Genomic DNA, 17,766 nt, shown 5'->3' on the forward strand with positions numbered 1-17,766 from the left:
ATTAAAATTACTATGGAAAATATATGTACCTAATTTAATATGCTAAATTAAAAAACAAAGTATTACCTAATTTATTTTTTAAAATATAATTAAATTGTAAAGCACCCGTGCGGCCCACCCGTTTCACGAGACGTGGAAAAAAAGGATCAACGAACATTCCTACGATTTCCTCTTGCTCTTCTCTCTACTTACTCCTCTCTTTCTCCTTCCCACTTTTCCCATCTTAGTTGAGAGAGAGAGAGAGAGATGACGATTCTTTATTCTTTGGTGGCTCGTGGCACGGTGGTGCTTGCGGAGTTCAGCGCGACGCAGACGAACGCCGGCGCCATCGCGCGGCAAATTCTCGAGAAGATCCCCGGCACCAACGACAGCCACGTGTCCTACTCCCAGGACCGATACGTCTTCCATGTCACGCGCACCGATGGGATCACCGTCCTCTGCGTCGCCGACGACACCGCCGGAAGTGAGTTCCTCCTCCTCCTCTTCTTGGTTTGATTTGCTTATGAATTATTGGGTCAGAGGTTGAATTGTTGGAATCTTTGGTGAATTGGGCTTTCTTGGTTATGCTCTCTTGAACCAAAATTAGAAAGATTTCGATTGTGAAGTTGATTGGATTTGGATACTGAGGAATAAAAGTTATAGTGTTGTTGTTGGCAGTGCTATCAGAGACTAAGGAAGTGCTAGTAAATTTTTACTTTTTGTTATTTGTTCACTATCTTCTCATAATTTAAGCTGTAAATAGATACTGTTCTGGTCAAGTATCAACTAGAATACACAGGTATCCCTTTAGCGACACTCGTTTATGATAGAGTAATTCTAATTTGGCCCTTGAAAGTTTTCTAAGGTATTTACTGATAAAAGGTTGTGTTATGTTGGGCAACTTTTGGCCAATTTAACATTTTTGCAGGTTTTATTGTTTCGTCAAATTCAGTTTCAGTAGTTTTGCCAGTCCTCAGTGGTTTCAGCGGCTTTGACTTTGGCAATTTTAATTGGTCTTTTGACTATATTGTAGATGATTCTGGCAAGAACCCGTTAATTTTAGCCTAAACTCAGTAAGTCAATTTAATGTGAAACATTTGATCAAAGATCTGAGATTCGAACATTCAATGTATGAGATTGTTTTTTTAGAATATATCCTTGGCCAAGATTTGAAAAATTGTTGAAAGTGCTGAAAACAGTGAAGCTAAAATTCCGTTAGTCGTGTGTCAATTTTTCTTTTATATGGAAGGAAATCCCATTTTCAGCGTGGCATATCTTAATTTGGTTTAAGTTAATTTTTCTATTATATATTATTTGTACAGATAAATGGTAAGAGCATAAGAAGACTGAAGGATAATCAGTTAAATTGGGAAATAATTTTTTTCTGTAAATTTCTGTGCAGGAACTTTGTCTTTGTATAGACAAATGCTTTTCTCATCACATACTAACTTCGTTGAATTATTTGTATAGGAAGAATTCCTTTTGCATTTCTCGAAGAGATTCATGGAAGATTTGTGAAGACATATGGTCATGCATGTCACACGGCTCTTGCTTATGCAATGAATGAAGAATTTTCACGGGTTTTGAGTCAACAGATGGAGTATTATTCTAATGACCCAAATGCAGATAGAATAAATCGCATTAGAGGTGAAATGAGTCAGGTAAACTGTAAACACTTTATGACACTTCAGTGGCTGTTTTCTTGAATTTGGTACTCAAGTTGCATTTAGGTTGGACATATGCTAATTGTACTTACTAGTAGGCAATTCCCCACACTTAATGCTGATGACCTTAAAGTTGCCGAATATGTCTATACATATATTACATCTTGTTCAAACATAGAGTCTCCTGCTCTCATACCATGTTAACTATTCTCTAAAAGCTTAAACTTATAGAGAATGGTTTTTTTTTTCTCTTATAATCGAACAGTGTGAACTTTGTGCATTTTTTACTTATGATAGCAACTTGAACTATCCTTTTAAGTTGTATCCGCATGGTCAATTAGTCCATTTACCTTTTCATTTGCTTCTTTCTGAAATATGATCATTGTATTTCCATATGTAATATATTCACCTTTTTCTTTTCTGTTTGACAGCCTGAATGGTACTTACTGATATTTTTCATTTGTAGGTGCGCAATGTCATGATTGAAAATATTGATAAGGTACTGGAAAGAGGAGATAGATTGGAAGTGTTGGTTGATAAAACTGAACATATGCAAGGAAATACTACTCGCTTCAGAAAACAAGCTCGCCGATTTAGGAGCTCGGTGTGGTGCCGGAATGTTAAGCTTATGTATGTTTTCTAAGTTATTAAGGCTCTTTCCAATCTTATTTTATAAGTTTTCTGGTTGCTTAGGACAGTTATAAGTAGAAATGCTGGATTAGAGAGATCATCTTTGGAAAAAACCAACACATCATGAAATGACTATGTTATGATTTATCAAATGTGATCATAACTATTCTTGGATGTAACTAGCATACTTCCCTTATGAAAAGTCTTATAAAGTGTGGACATATGAGTTCAGGAATTAAGTTACTTTTTATTATGCTCCTGTTACTTACTACTGTATATTTCATGAATCAGATTGTCACATGATGAAAGTGCACAATTGACAGAGTTCCACATGATATTCAATATTAATAAAGAATGTATATTATTCTCCTCTCATATCAATGGCTCTTCCTCTTCACTCAGAGGAGTAAAAGGAAATCCCTTGGTACTCCAACAAACCTTCTCCTTTAATCAAGCCAATATTTTGCTCCTACTTTAGCTTTACTTTTTCTCTTGATTGGCTGCTGCCCTGTATGATTGTATATGTTCTTAGTTGATTGAAAGCCTCTAGTGTGCGTGTATGCAAATGGGTCTGCCTGCTACAGGGAGAGGATTAACCTGCAAATTTTATATTTGGGTATCTGCACTTTTGCAGAAATATCTTTAAAAACAATTATTCTGCAATATGCCCTGCTGTTACTTTGGCAAATCACTGGAGTAACTTCTGAATTAGTCAAGGACAGAATATGCCCTTTCCATGGAACCAAATGTATTATATCCCCTGTTAAATATCTTAACTTTATACTTTAGATCAAGCATTGGTCAAGCAATGCTTAAACTTTTGTAGTACTTCATTCGCATTCCATAATGGTTAAACTTTAAGCATGTGCCACCATGATAGATACAAAAATGTTGGGAATAACACTAATGAGGAAAGATGTTTGGCCGTTTATGCGCGCAAATGTTAAACTTTGACTTTAGTGGTCTAGATGCAAAATGTGTCACATACTTGCATAACGGTTTTATGGATAAATATAATCATAATGAATGCATGCATGCAATGATTACATAATTATAGACGAATGCTGTAAAAGAAAAAAAACAAATCAGTCAATTCAATCCTTTCTTTACTAAACAGTGAACCTATATATAATTGAAGCTTACCTGTCCAACACTTCCACCTTTTGGTTGCTTCCTTTTCCTTCATGTTTTCTGCATTTGTTGTTACTCGATCCATGCTTTTTATATGTTTATATTTTTGCTTCTCCCTGAACTACAAAAGCATTATCTGAGATGGAATGCGTATACCTTGCAGGGTCATATTAATACTCCTCCTTCTGGTCATAATTTATGTTGTGCTTGCCTTTGTGTGCCATGGTGTCACACTTCCATCTTGTATCAGGTAGTGCATTTTTATCCTCTCTTTTAGGATGAGTTTGCGTAGTCATCTTCGCTTTGTTTGACAAAATTGCTGTAATAACTACATTTTTGTTGCGCCTCCCTTTTGGAGACCTGTGATTAATATGTAATTTTATTCAGTCTCATCTTTGTATCATACTGGCAACTTTCACATAAGAAGAAATTTGTAAAAATATGTCCTGTGATATTATTTTTTCTAGTAAAACTAGTTATCCTTTAATATTTTCCTCTTGTTTTTTTTTTGTCCCTTTCCGTATAGTGAGTGAGTTCCAACCGACACAATTTGCCTGAGCAGTTTTACTGTGGTACATTGAAATATTATGAACATGATGAAGAATGCCAGCATTATATGATATTCCCAGGAACGAGCATAGATAAGCTATGCTGAACTAGTTTTCTGGCTCAGATGATGCATATGTGACCAAAAGTGAGAGCAGGAGACTTCGAACAAAGAGAAAGGAGATGAATGTTGACAACTACGGCAGAGTGATTTGGTTACCTTATGTGTTTTCTTTTCTTTTGATTTTTTAGGAAAAAAAAATAGGAGAGAGAAAAAATGGAGAAACAGCGTAAAGCGGGGTTATTACTGTAACTCAATAATTGAGTCCTATCAGTTAGTCATAAATTTGATCATCCAGTTAATATTTAATAAATTTTCTATCAGAGTATTATATATACATAATTTAGATTTGTTGTGACTTATTTATTAAGAAGACTGAATTAATTGTCGGACAATCTATATATTAAAAGATCAATTCATTTATCTAGAATATAATTAAGATCAATGGTAATGATAATAATAATATTGATGATCATTAATGATCACAATGATGAGCTAATTCTCTCTACATATCAGACCCAAAAAGGCTTTACATTGTAGCATCATCATCATCGATCCAAAGTATCTCATGTTATCCTGCAATTTCTACATAAGCTAATTATAAGCTAGAAAAATGTACTAGTCCTCTTCACCGATGGTTTAAATTATGTCTATATAATGCTCTAATAAAAAAAAAAGCTCACTAAATATCACTCTTATTACTTACAATAAGAATCAAATTTACAATCTCTGTCACAACCAGTAGTAGAACTGGATACCACCGTACCACCAGAATGGTAAATGAAAAAGTTCAACAAAATAAGGGTTAAATAGTAGAGAGAGAGAGAGAGAGAGAGGCTGTTCTGTTCATGTGACTTTGTGTAGGGGTCAATCAGGACAACAAAGTACGGCCCTAATCTAGAAAAAGGAGGTCGGCACCTCACCCACTCTTAGCATAGGACAGCATATCGACCCCATCACCTCTCATCGTTTCCTTTCATGACATCCATCCATGGACGCAAAGCACCACAGAAACAAGAACATATCAGTGGCTCATCCTCCCACCTCCCTCTGCCATTTCCCTTTACCATTGTTAAAAATGTATAATATACATTATCCATAATATATATTAGAGTACTTTTGTTTTTGTGTTGAATGTTATCTTTTGTTTCAATATCATTTAAGTTAATTATTAAACGAATCTAAGTTATCTTCCTGCAAGCAATACTCGTTATAAGAGGCACCTAACCCCAAAGGGAAGGAAGGCAAGCCATGGCTACCAAACCAATTGCAACCCTCTCACTCACTCTCCTCCTCTTCACTCTCTGCAGCACGGCTTCCATCCCAAGCAACCCCAAGACTCCGACGCCTAAAATTCCACGCAGGATTCCCCCGAAGATGCCGCCGCCGAATCCGTTCTGCCCGCGCGACGCCGTCAAGTTCGGCGCGTGTTTAGACTTGCTCGGCGATAAGGGCAGTTTGGTCGTCGGAGTGCCGCTCGGTGGCAAATGCTGCCCGCTTCTCCAAGGCCTGACGGATGCCGAGGCCGCCGCCTGCCTTTGCACCACCGTCAAGGAGAGCGTTCTAGGGATCACTATCGAGTGGTCGGTGGCTGTCAGCTTGATGGCTAGTGGATGTAAGCAAGAGATCCCAGATGGATTCAAGTGTATCTAGCTAGCTACTATGTTCGTTGTTCTCACTTTTAAGTTGTGGGTAGAGTTCGTCGACTTAGAGGCTCAGTGAGCTGCATGTATGAGTAGATATGGTGTTCATCTTTGCAATGGAAGTTTTTATTACATTCAGAAATGAACTGAGGCATGCACCATTGAGTTCGTACGAACGTATCCGGTTAGAATCCCAGCGGGATCAGTTTAACTAAGACAACGTTAATCTTTCACCTCTCTCCAAAAGAAAATTACACGTAGAAATTAAAGAAATTTGATAACAGTAGATTAGGCAAGGGACAAACAGTGTATAAAGTGCATTTGTTTAACACTGATAACATTCGAATAATGTTTAAACCTACCCATTTATTTATTTTTTTCATAACTTTTTGACCTTAATTATCTAATATCCTGCAGCTAGTCACTAAATGTTATAGTCACATGATATATATATATATATATATTTATAAAATAATAACAAATTAATAATAGAAGAGATATTTCAAAGATTTTACACAGATAAGGGGAAAAAATAAATTTAAGCTGTAAAGGTGAAATGAGCAATAGTACAAAGGCGCCCACGTGTAATTATCCTTTAGCTTCTATTCTGAACAAGGAATATATAGAAAACTTAACTGAGATTTTTATAATAGTCAATCATTGGCTTCTAGAAAAGCATGCAGCTTGTATCACGCATAGATGCTTGAGATGCTGTGGAGAATATCTGCAACTCTTAGCTTCGGCATGGAGAATATCATGCGACCGATGGATCGTTGGGTTCACGAGTACCGATCGACAGCACTTCTATCAAGTATACTGGTGAATCTTATGTTGGCCGACCTGTTAGGGTTTGAGAGGATTTAATTTGCGAGAGGTTTTATCTCTCTGGTTTCAATTGACACAGTGGATATAAATTTTATCCCACGTCTTTGAAAAGATTTCCCACATTATAAGTCCTAATCCTCTGGCGTCACAAGACACGTACAGTTCGTGTTCCTCTTTTAGTTTGTAGTGCTTCTGTTTAACTTAATTTAGTTCCAACTTGCACTTAATGAGAGGAGATCGAAGATGCACCGGTTGAAGGAATACATAGAAGAGAAGAGAAGAATCCATTGCAACAATATTCAAAACACAACACTTTGAAGCGATTTCCACCAAGGCTTCACAGTTGTACAACAAATTGACAACACGTACACAAGGAAATAAACAAGATCGATTAGTGACTTGGCATCCTCGATCTCACGTCTCATCACTACTGTGATCGATCACCTCCCTTTTCCCTGCTAACAAAACGAGACAGGCAGGATCAGTTTCATCTGCTAAGTAACTTATTTTATCTCGCTTATATTTGTCAAGAAGAGAAGAAACTTACGGAAGCGTGATATGCTCTAAGGGCAGGTGTAACCAGGAGAAACCGGGTTGCCACAAGTGACAAGGAGCTGAAGAGCAATGGGGAGATACACGTTCATATCGAGTAGCTTAGTCTTGATAGCCGTGCACAAGCAAGCGGCGGCCGCCACGCCGGCAAGGCCGCCGATGAGCGGGCAGCACTGCACCGCAGGATCGCCGACATGTACGGTGTTGCCGAGGATGTCTAAGCACGCACCGAGCTTTAGGGCGTCGACAGGGCAGGTCTGTGCCGGTGCAGGCGGTGTCGGGCAACCTGGTGTTCCGGTCGCAGGCGGCGTGCCCCCGCCAATGATCGGTGGTACTGTAATCGGTGGCATGGTTATCGGGGGGATCGGTGGCATGGTAATCGGGGGGATCGGTGGGATCGGTGGCATGGTAATCGGGGGGACGGTGATCGGTGGCTTACCGATGATCGGTGGCAGGGTAATCGGGGGGACGGTGATCGGAGGGAGGGTGATCGGTGGTTTGCCGATGATTGGTGGGAGGATGGGTGGAATCGTTGGAGTCTTAGGAGCCTTAGGAGTCTTAGGAGTCTTAGGAGGAGTCTTAGGAGGAGTCTTGGGAGTAGGAGTGTTGCATTCACCACAGGCAAGGGCTACAGGAGTGGAGGAAATGGTGAGCATAAGGAGGAGGAGGATGGCAGAGAGCTTGGAAGAATCCATGGCTACTCTTGATTGCAGTATAGTGCATGTATGTAAAAGAATACAAGAAAGTTACGACCTTTATAGAAGGAGTTAAGGAGTACGAAACGTTAGGAGGGAAATTAAGTGCCCAAGACAAGGCATGTGAGGGTGCTGAATACTAACAGGGTTTGCTGCTTGACTCTTTCCCTGGCTCTAAAAGATAGAGCCCATCATCGATCTCTTCTATCTTTGTTCTTGTCTCTGTTCATTATCCTTTCATTCACGTAATTACCTAGCTAAATACAAGTACAACAATCACCCTAAACCACACGTTCTTAATTACATGAGGTGCAATCTTAGTTCTCACATATGTTACATTCTTAGTAGACATGCACGAAATGGCCGGCCAAAAATCTATTAAACCAAAGCATTGTTATAACCCAAACTCCTAATTAATTAATCCATCTCCAAAATTTCGGGAACTAGCCCATCCACTAACCCTTCTGACGTACCCAATCATCTGAGACTTTATATATTATAATATTCTCAACTAGTTTGCCAAGATTCTAAGCGAAGTCAACCGCAATAAATAAATCTTCTGCGGATAATTAAAATAGTGTAAGAAATTAAACAACACTATAGAAATATATTCTTACGTACTCTATATACTCCGCAACACAACAAACTAGACCTTGTTATCTTACGTACCCAAGCGCACATACGTACACAAGAAGTAGTTGTTCTTTTGCATGCCATGCATGACGTTCTCTCACTCGCAAAACAGAAGACATAATGTCAGTCGCACAGAGACAGAGAGAGAGAGAGAGATAACGATAAAGAAGTCCAGCTTGGAAGCCATGTGAGGTGCCCAATAAAGTAGAAGATTTGGGTGGTATTAGAGGTGGAGAGTTATTGAGAGAATTAGAGGTAGATAGATACGTGCTGTGTGGGCATATATCAATCTTATATTATACTCAGTCCGTGAGGTAGGATTGTTTTCTAATAAAGCTGGCAAATTGGAGTCATATGAACCCGTGATCACCTTCCATGATGTGATGACTGCACAATGCAGATCGATGCCCCTCTCTCTCTTTCCTTTTTTTTTTTTTTCCTCTCTCTCTTTTGTGGGTAATTTGAGGATTTAATTTCTATCGATTCATTCACCATCGCTTGTTAAATTAAAAGAAAAGATATTAATTAGTTAATTATTCTGAATATCTGGAGTTTAATTAACCATTATCGGGCCTCATTTAGTTTTCAGTTTATTGGTCAATCTGATAATGATAAGAAATGATTGATGTAGACAAGAAAACCTGTTAATTGAATTGAACGCTACTGCTTATCTAACCCTAATGGTGCAGTAATTATGATTCAGTAGTACCATCTAACATATTTTGGATCTATTTAGACGATGCTTCCAGCCCATCTGCCAGATAGATTTAGATTTCTATCATGGGTAAGTACTGCAGATGGAACCAAGTCAATTGGAGTGATCATTTTTTTGCCCAGGCTTGAAGAGCCAGAGGAGAGATGGATTAAGATCCAGGCCATCTCAAGCCCATAAAACTTTTGGGCCTCAATTAAGATCTCGAAGTAAACAACGTTTCAAATCACATAGTCCAAGACAAAAACCCAGATCGTAAACCTCAATCGGGTGGGCTCATTTAATAATCTCAAGAGCAAATTCAGTGCAAGGTGGCATCGACATGGAGAATACACTCTGCGTCCGATTTCTGGTAAAAGTTCAAACTTGTAGGGACTGTTATATATGGTTGGTGACATTTATCATTTTTCCTAATGTTAACTTTTTATTCCCATAATTATATCTCTTAGACCTGTGAACTATTATTCATTTTTCACATATGTCACCTTCTCATTTATGTTTTTGTGACCCATCTAAGTTTTTGTCCATCTTTTATATAGTCAACGAATGTCCACCATGCATGGTGTCACCCAGCAAGGCCATGCAAGACGTTTCCAATAGGGATTGGGCTTCTCCTTCTCAAGTAACTGTTGTCAACTTGGAAAACAAATGCATCATATATATCCACGGACTTTCTACTAAAGAAACCAAAAAAAAAAAAAAAGGGATGTGAGATCGATTGAATATCGATCAAGGCAGCCATTAGAACCACTAGATATAGTGATGTTGTTGCTTCCTGAATCCTGAGCAACGAACGAACGTCATGCAGACTTGGTTTTGAGCTTTTGTCTACTATTTTAGCTCATGGTGATGCTTGCATAGATGATCGGTTGCATGATCTCAGTTTAGACAAGTGAAATATGTAGGTTAGAAACTTAGTAACTATATCGAATGATATATCAAAATATCAATGCATGCATGCTGAGGCTTAGCGATGGTAATAAGATTAAACCAACAGAAGTTTCCTGCAGTATAATTAGCCAACACATGCAGTGTACAGCAGAAACGTACGAGGCCACTAACCACATGCTGGACAAAACCTAATCCACTAACACTGCTTGGCATTAGAGTATTATAAACTTATAAAGAGTCTTAGCTAGTGTTTGCCAGCTCTAATTACATGTGGGTGGGCAAGTGCTTTTCTTAATCAAATAGCTTAATCCACTGCCAACTCTTAATAAACTTTCTGTCTTCCAAAGTGTGAGCATTCATGTCTCCATTAAAGGACAGACTTCGTTTTATCTTTCAACTTGCTTGTCACTCGTTATTCTCTCTCTCTCTCTCTCTCTCTTGACAGCCAAGTCGCGAGACATCAAGACTAGTTTAGATACGCCAAATCGTATAAATAGATAAAATAAGAACGTGATTTTTATAATCGTAACTGCGATGGTGCATGATATGTGAGACTACTGTTGTCGGTAAATGTGTCGATGTTTCATACCTTACCATATGACCATATGCAAAATAACCTCAAAATCTCTGAGTAAATATCTTTAATATTAAGTTAAAAGTATAAAGGGATACTAGTCTTATGTGTGAAGTTACTCCCCTATCTTTAGGCAGAAAAGATAACCTCACTAAGAAAGTATTAGGATAGGTTGGAGGTTAAAATTATGAGACATATAAATCCTAGTCCAATTAGGTCAAGATAGATATGTCTCGAGAAAAATTTCTAACCAATATTTTTTTTCTTGGGGAGAGGTGGGGGGACTGCTGGGAGCACCATGGCACGCCATGTCACGACAGGCATAAAACATCTAATGACAAGGTGGCCATCCGATTGTTGCCAAATCAAATCCACATAACTCCAACCCTTCCATTCTATTTTATCTTTCATTGCAGGGTTGTTGATAAATCAAATCGACAAACCCCACCTTAAATTAATGCCCTAAGCGTGACCCGATTCGATCCGGTCCGGACCCGAAACCGAACCCGAACCCGAGGCGGCGCCGCGCCGAGGCGGGCGGTCTGCCACTCCGGCCCGACAACGCACCGACCCGAATCCGAGAGGGCCGGAGCCGAAACGCTCCACACGATTGGTTGGGCCCACGATTCACATGGGCGCATGTGTTGTTTATCGATGGGGTGAGGTTGGATCCAACGTGGGGACGATGGCCAGATTCGATTTTCTTTTTTTCTTTTTCTTTTTTTATATCATTACGTGCTATAAAATTGGGGGGTCTAGAACTAAAAATTTATCTTTTTTTATTTTTTAAAAAATAAATAAAGTGATTTGGTGTCAGAGATGTGTCCCCCAACGGGGCTACCGCCACCGTCTGATCCGGGCCGCCGCGTTGGAGGAATCAAGGCCGTCCATCGGGGCGAGTCCGGGGGTTTCCGAGGCCGGAGGCCTGACACCGTTCTGGCCCCGTCGCGCACGGATTTCCCGGGGCGAGGAGACCAACCGCGCCTCGAGATGCGTGCAGGTGTGGAATGTGTGCTGCCGAAGGAAAACCATACGCCGATGCCACTTCCTTGTGCCAGCCTCAAAACACAATTACACAACTCCTCTTTCTCCGAATTAAACCGAAAGTAGATTTAATTAATTTATTTATTTATAGGCCTCACCATGTCCACTACCACAACCAACAAACCCTAACATTTAATAATTTCAAAGTGTTGGTAATGCTTCCACTGAGCTAATAAATTATGTGGGTTGATGAGCCCAAAAGTCTTCTTCTGCCTTCTAAAGATGTCTTTATCGACATTGCTTTTTTAATAAAGGGCAAAAAAATAAAAAAAGAAGAAGAGAAAGAGTGAGAGAGAGAAAGGAAGGCGTGAGTTCGTTTCAGGTCTATATTCTTCTCGGGATTGGGTCCTTAAAGTGTCTCACCCAACCCCACGAACCCTTCTCCTCTCCTCCCCCTTTCACTATAAATAGCCCTTCTATCCTCTCCCTCTCCTATAAGCCCACACAGCCACCCCCCATTAGGCTTTTTAGCTTATAGCTATACCCTTCTCACCTCCTCACTCTCTCTCTCTCTCTCTGTCTCTCTCTAAAATTCTTGGGTGCTTAAAGATGGCCCTCTTTGTAGTCTTCCACAGCTTTCTTGAACTGCATCTCCTCTCTCAATTGCAGTTCAATAAAGCTGTGGGAAATCACAGGGAGAGACCAATTGCGAAGGTGAGTGTTCTCCGCCACTGGAAGAGTTTGCAAGTTTTAGATCTTCCATGGGAGTGTAAAGAATTGTGCATGTGGTTTTCAGTAAGTACTTATCCACTATTTGCTGTACAGAGATTCTTGGATGTGTTGTCTTGTTGAAGGGTGGGTGCAGGGAGAGAATTATTGGATGTGGGTGTCCCTTTTTTTTTCGTGATGAAAGAAAAGATGCCCTCATCATGCAGCTTAAAATCAGAACCTTTTATGCTTCTTCTTCTTCTTCTTCTTCTTCTTCCAAAGCCTAATTATGCTTCTCTTGATACTTTAGAGGCAGATGATGGGAATTTTATTCATGGATATCCCCTTTTAGGCCTGCTTTCACTTCATCAGTACTTATGAAGTCATGAAAGATTTCCAAAAGTGGTTATACCATGACATACTTCCATTGTTTCCTCTCTCTCTCTCTCTCTCTCTCTCTCTCTCTCTCTCTCTCATCTTCTTTTTTTTCTTTTTTTTTTACCTAATAAGAGTAGTTGCTTGTGTATGTCTGCAAGCAAGGACAATCCACTGGCATGGGTTCCCACTTTTGAACAGTTTGCATTCTTTGGCCTATCTATCCATGTTTCAGCAATCAAATAAGAGCTAGCTTTCTGTAATCACATCAGCACAAGCACCATTTCACTGTTCATCAGCATATATAACGCTGAGCAACATAGTATTACTGTCTGTGGTCAATTATGGACCCCTGATGAAGAAACCATGAAGCAAATTTTGCCAATTTGATGAAGCAACCATGTCAGATTTATATGCATGCATCAGCAGTACCATTTAATTGTATATCAACAGATCCAGGAAAGTTGTGAGTTGCTGATGCAACCATGTGTATGCTAAAGTGTTCAGACATAAGGGTTCTATTTCATGAGTTATTTAATGAGTTGGTCCATCTGTGAAGCCTACTTTAGTGCAACATGGCTCAGAGCATGTTCTACAAAGTCATATGCTAATATGACTCATCTAAAGAAAGTTAGAATATAGGCAAGTTATTATATGAAGAAAAGAAGAGCAACTTAGAGCTCTCCTCTATATATTTTACAGCATGGTCACCATTAATGAAGTCTTTAGATCATTTTGTCTTAGTTGAATCACTTCAGATAACATATGTATGGCAGGCATCAAGAACTTAAAGTGCTTTTTGACATAATTAAGGACATACTATTTTTGAACAAAAAAGATCTCTATCCAAACAGATTGTATAGATGCACACAGATTATATTTGGAGAGGAAATTTGTAGTGGAATGAAAAGTAACTTGACATCGTGTCGAATTCGGAGTTCGCATTCGATCAAATAAGCAAAAGATGAATTTCCTTTTCTCAGATATTATTCGACGAAGAAAGTAAAATACATGATGGACAGTGGCAAGATATACTTTTTCATCAGTTTCTTATATATAGGAAGAATTAGAGGAGTGCCATCACTAAGGTATTTTGTCTACCAATACTAACCTACTATGTCACAGATAAATTATATGGTCTAAAAATATAACAATATGTTAACAATAAGAAGTAGGGAAGTGGTAATAATGTAGTCACATAGGCTCAAATTACATTTAATTCTTAGTTCTCACCATTTACTTATTGTTGCAGAAAGTTTTCAGCTCTCACTTTTCCTTACTTCCTCCTTGCATAATTTTGTTATGCATCTTTCTCAATAGAATTCCAATTCCAATTTTTTCATCTTTGGTGGTGTTAAATATTATTTTACTAAGAGGAACCTCAATTAATTTTCCTCCAGATTCAGTCTCTTCCTGTAAATTGTTATATACATATATATTGTGGTGAATCTCCTTGGGTTCTAATCTCCTCTCTCTATCCTTAAATTAAAGTGGGTTATAAAATATTGTACATGTCTAATCTTTTACGCTGAAAAAGTAAACATAATCTGAAAGAACTGAAAGGAAATTAGAATTTAGGATCCAACTAACCATTGTTTGAACATATAAAGAGAAAGAACTTGGCAAGTATGGCTGCACAGCACCAACACCAATGGCAGAAGTGGGCCTGGGCCGGATTACTTAGTAAAAGCTCCGATTCCAAACTGGCCCACAATAGCTGAGCCTAATGTTCTGATTTGTCTTTCAAAAGAAGACAAGGAAAAGCTCTCCATACCAATGGATATGAACATTAGTTTTTCCTTCACCAAAAGCACTCTCCCCCTCCCTTTGTCATCTTTTGCCGAAAGTATATGTGTGTGTGTGTGTGTGTGTGTGTGTCTAGAAATTAAAAGAAAGAAAAGTTTACTATCTTTCTTTTTTCTTTATCTTGTTTTCTCTCATATATTTAAATATAATGAGATAGGAATTGATTTCTCTTTCCCTTTCTTCTTTTCGATTCTTTTACTTATAGTCAAAGTTATCGACGACAATTGCATCCAGTATACGGGCTCATTCAATTTCCTTTCAAAAAACAGCTTCACATAGGACAAAGAAGTTCGAGCGGGTGCTCTCCCCCAACCCCACCACCCCACCCTAATTATTAAACGCAGCAAGGTCATTAGCGTCATTACAGTCGTCCTACTAGCCCCCATGTTAAGGATCATATTTAGTACATCTTTATTATTAAAAATGCTAGTTTTGATCCATCGATCACAGTTGATCTAGTTATCAAATCACTCCTCTCGTCGGTCGGTTTTCGGAGCCGCCGGCGGCTGCTAGGGTGGGTACGAATCGGCGGGGTTGTGGGAGTCGGCAGTTGCGGTCGTCGCGTCGCGTGTGCTCGGCCGGTGGATCCCGCGCATTACGTAGGGCATTGCCTTTGCTTCGTTTTCTTCTTCTTTCTTCTTCGTCTTCGCCTTCTCCATTAGCGACGTATTTAGGGGGCCGTAATCACGTGACATGCCTCCCGCTATTTGTAGTCTTTCCCGATTAATGCCACTTGGACGTAAATGGATGTGGGACCGTGCTTGTTGAACGCCGGGGGTGGGGACCACCGAACCCTCCGTGGGGGGTTCCAATTTGAGGTCCCAATTCGGGGATTGGTACATCGGGATTGGACGCAATCCGCTGTGGTACGTCAGGATCTGTTCCGGTACACGTAAATAACTTCTCTGTTCTTTTCCTACTTTTGGATTCTTTTTCCCTCTCTTCGGTAAAAAGTAGCACCCTGGTTTTTCTCGCGGTAAAAGGTGAATAAATACTTTGTTAGGATAGGTTAGAAAACAAAAGCCCATATTAATAAACAATTACTTCTTCTTAATTACTTCTTTTCTATCTTTGGACTCGTAGATGGTACATTTCTTTAGATAACTAGTTCAGTTATCCAACTTATATATTAATAAAAATTAATTATTTTATTTGATTTATAACCTATTAGCTCATTATCGATCTAGTATTAATATTATTTAAGGTTTCTTCTTAAATTTGTAATTATATATATAGACATCGGAGAAATGTCTATAAACATTAGTTTGCTCATTACCCACCATTGAAAATTTTGGGTTAATTATTTATCCAGCATTATATTGGGATGCAACCCTATAAATAAATAAATGTGAGAGATTTTCTATTGTAAAGATAAATAAAAGGTGCTTATAAAAACAAGTAAATAGAGCTGAAACATCTCATCAAGCAAAGATAAGCATTAAAATGAAAGGACATTTCTATTTTTTTAGGTTAGCTATGATGTATGGTAGGATTCACACTCACACCAATAGGTCTTGGAGATTTTCTTTGATAATGACAGAAATATTACACCCCTTAAGTAGCAACATATATATATATATGTGACATTTACTTGATAATGAGAGAAAAAATTATCACATCTATATAAGTCTTGGAGGTCTCCTTTTCCCTGTCAATGCTATTACATGATATCATTTTGAAGTACCACTGTATACTTTCACAACCATATAGGTGAAAGCTGCCTACTGTTAGAGTGAGCCACGCATATATAATTATATATGGTCCTCCCTTATGTGGGGCATAAAAGTTTAATGGGAAATTAAAGGCTCATATCTTTTGTAGATTAATTAGCAGTACTACTCGTAATCTTTCCATTGGTTGCTTCTATTGTTTATAAGTTGGTTCTCATTATTTATATATATATATATATATATATATATGACAGTTTTGGATATATTGGTTCAGTAGTTTGGATTACATTCACTTTTCCTTAGTCAAGTTGCATTTATTGTGTATGAGTTGGTTGTTGGAACCCTAGAGTGTGCATAATGTACTATATATAAAATACTTTGTCAGAGAAACCATAAAAACATTAGTTTACATGCTTCTTTGTCATTTGTTGCTTATGTATCAAAAGGATAGATGATCTATAGAATTAATTACACCCCAGTAGTAATCTTTATGGAGATCCAGCTCTTGGGAAGTTCCTAGAAAATGCATCACTGTCTGTTAATTATTGGGAAGGACAATCCATATTTATGGAGATTTAAGTGACTTCTGATTTTAAGTGTTTCGAGATGCAATGTATCTAATATTAATGAGAAAGCAATATAAATAAAAATTTATATCTTTTCTCTTTTATTTATTTATTAATTAAAATGAATGTCATGATACAGGACACCACCTCAACTTAGGAGGTGAAGAGTTATTTTCTTGAAGGGATAATTATACTTATACTTTGGAAATATTGCTTACTTCCGGCGTATATCAACTTATTTATTTCGTGAAACAGTTACCCAGTTAACTATAAAAGATCTCTAAAATATAGATAATTCTATCCTTATATTAAAGGGGAGAGAGAGAGAGAGAGAGGTGATGGTAAAATGATTATTTGATGTGGGTGAATATGGAAATAGGCAAAAAATTTGGAGGTCTTAGTGTAATTATTATTTCATAAAATCCATAAGTAAAAAAGTGTTCTTTATATTATAGTTTATTGAAAGTATTTGTATGAAGCTATATTAAAAACTTGTGCTTAAATGATATATCTATAATAGTTTCCCATGTCTAAAATATATATAAAAAAATATCCATAAAACTACTAGACGAATGCAAGTTGATTTGTACAAACAAGCACACCATGAAATAGTTTCCCATGTCTAAGTTATTCTATTTCCATCATAATGTAGACTTTGTATGATTCCTTTCCCTTTAACTTGTGGGACAAAGACAAAATAAGCTTGGGGGATTTAGAGACAGGGAACCACCACAATTTATCTTTCATTCATTTATTGGAGATGATAATATAGATACCAAGAAGTTTCTACTTGTTCATCCAAAGTAAGTAAAGCTAGATTACAAAGTAGAAAGGATAATAAATAAATAATATAACCATTAAGCAAAGATTATATATCTAAATCAACCTTTGGTGTCTTCCCATTTGGCCAACCAACACCAACTTCCTGTTTGGCAAATAAGGGGGGGTTGAGAGGTACAGGCATGATCTTAGCAAAGACAAGCTCACTGCACACAAGATATTTTCCTTTGTCTATACCTCAAATATAAGTCCTTGTATTGAGATTTTGAACAATCTTATGTTTCTCTAAGGTGAGAAGAGTCCAAATCAGCTGCTTAGTTTTCACTAGACACATGGCAAAT

The 17,766-nt window shown here is 38.1% G+C and overlaps 3 protein-coding genes across 5 annotated transcripts; 2 read left to right on the plus strand and 1 right to left on the minus strand.

Annotated features, from left to right (window-relative positions):
* The first annotated feature begins 152 nt into the window (after positions 1-152).
* On the plus strand, positions 153-3,844 carry LOC140778399 (vesicle-associated membrane protein 711-like). 2 transcript variants are annotated; one of them, XM_073123087.1, is made up of 5 exons: positions 153-463; positions 1,450-1,640; positions 2,110-2,273; positions 2,565-2,697; positions 3,568-3,844. In XM_073123087.1, the coding sequence occupies exons 1-5, from the start codon at positions 247-249 to the stop codon at positions 3,679-3,681; spliced, it is 819 nt and encodes a 272-aa protein (XP_072979188.1). In that variant the 5' UTR covers positions 153-246; the 3' UTR covers positions 3,682-3,844. The 2 variants fall into 2 exon arrangements, with proteins under 2 accessions (XP_072979188.1, XP_072979189.1); XM_073123088.1 differs by lacking the exon at positions 2,565-2,697 and having other exon boundaries at positions 158-463.
* A 1,418-nt stretch (positions 3,845-5,262) lies between these two features.
* LOC140777018 (14 kDa proline-rich protein DC2.15-like) lies at positions 5,263-5,664 on the plus strand. The gene has a single exon (XM_073120919.1). It carries the CDS (start codon positions 5,263-5,265, stop codon positions 5,662-5,664), a length of 402 nt encoding a protein of 133 aa, XP_072977020.1.
* A 1,082-nt stretch (positions 5,665-6,746) lies between these two features.
* LOC140778676 (uncharacterized) lies at positions 6,747-7,770 on the minus strand. 2 transcript variants are annotated; one of them, XM_073123500.1, is made up of 2 exons: positions 7,027-7,770; positions 6,747-6,934 (listed from the first exon to the last, which is right to left on the minus strand). In XM_073123500.1, the coding sequence occupies exon 1, from the start codon at positions 7,724-7,726 to the stop codon at positions 7,043-7,045; it is 684 nt and encodes a 227-aa protein (XP_072979601.1). In that variant the 5' UTR covers positions 7,727-7,770; the 3' UTR covers positions 6,747-6,934; positions 7,027-7,042. The 2 variants fall into 2 exon arrangements, with proteins under 2 accessions (XP_072979601.1, XP_072979602.1); XM_073123501.1 differs by having other exon boundaries at positions 6,747-6,937.
* Positions 7,771-17,766: the final 9,996 nt, after the last annotated feature.

Source organism: Typha angustifolia, chromosome 15 (assembly GCF_048772165.1).
Source record: "Typha angustifolia cultivar Huaian chromosome 15, ASM4877216v1, whole genome shotgun sequence".
NCBI lineage: Eukaryota > Viridiplantae > Streptophyta > Magnoliopsida > Poales > Typhaceae > Typha > Typha angustifolia.

What these genes read in the sequence shown, in the direction of transcription:
- LOC140778399 (XM_073123087.1), top strand. Translation starts at nt 247, where the DNA reads ATGACGATTCTTTATTCTTTGGTGGCTCGTGGCACGGTGGTGCTTGCG. An exon ending in TTAGAGGTGAAATGAGTCAG is followed by an intron (nt 1,641 to 2,109) that starts GTAAACTGTAAA and finishes TTTCATTTGTAG; the next exon opens with GTGCGCAATGTCATGATTGA. An exon ending in GAGTAAAAGGAAATCCCTTG is followed by an intron (nt 2,698 to 3,567) that starts GTACTCCAACAA and finishes TATACCTTGCAG; the next exon opens with GGTCATATTAATACTCCTCC.
- LOC140777018 (XM_073120919.1), top strand. Translation starts at nt 5,263, where the DNA reads ATGGCTACCAAACCAATTGCAACCCTCTCACTCACTCTCCTCCTCTTC.
- LOC140778676 (XM_073123500.1), bottom strand. Translation starts at nt 7,726, where the DNA reads ATGGATTCTTCCAAGCTCTCTGCCATCCTCCTCCTCCTTATGCTCACC.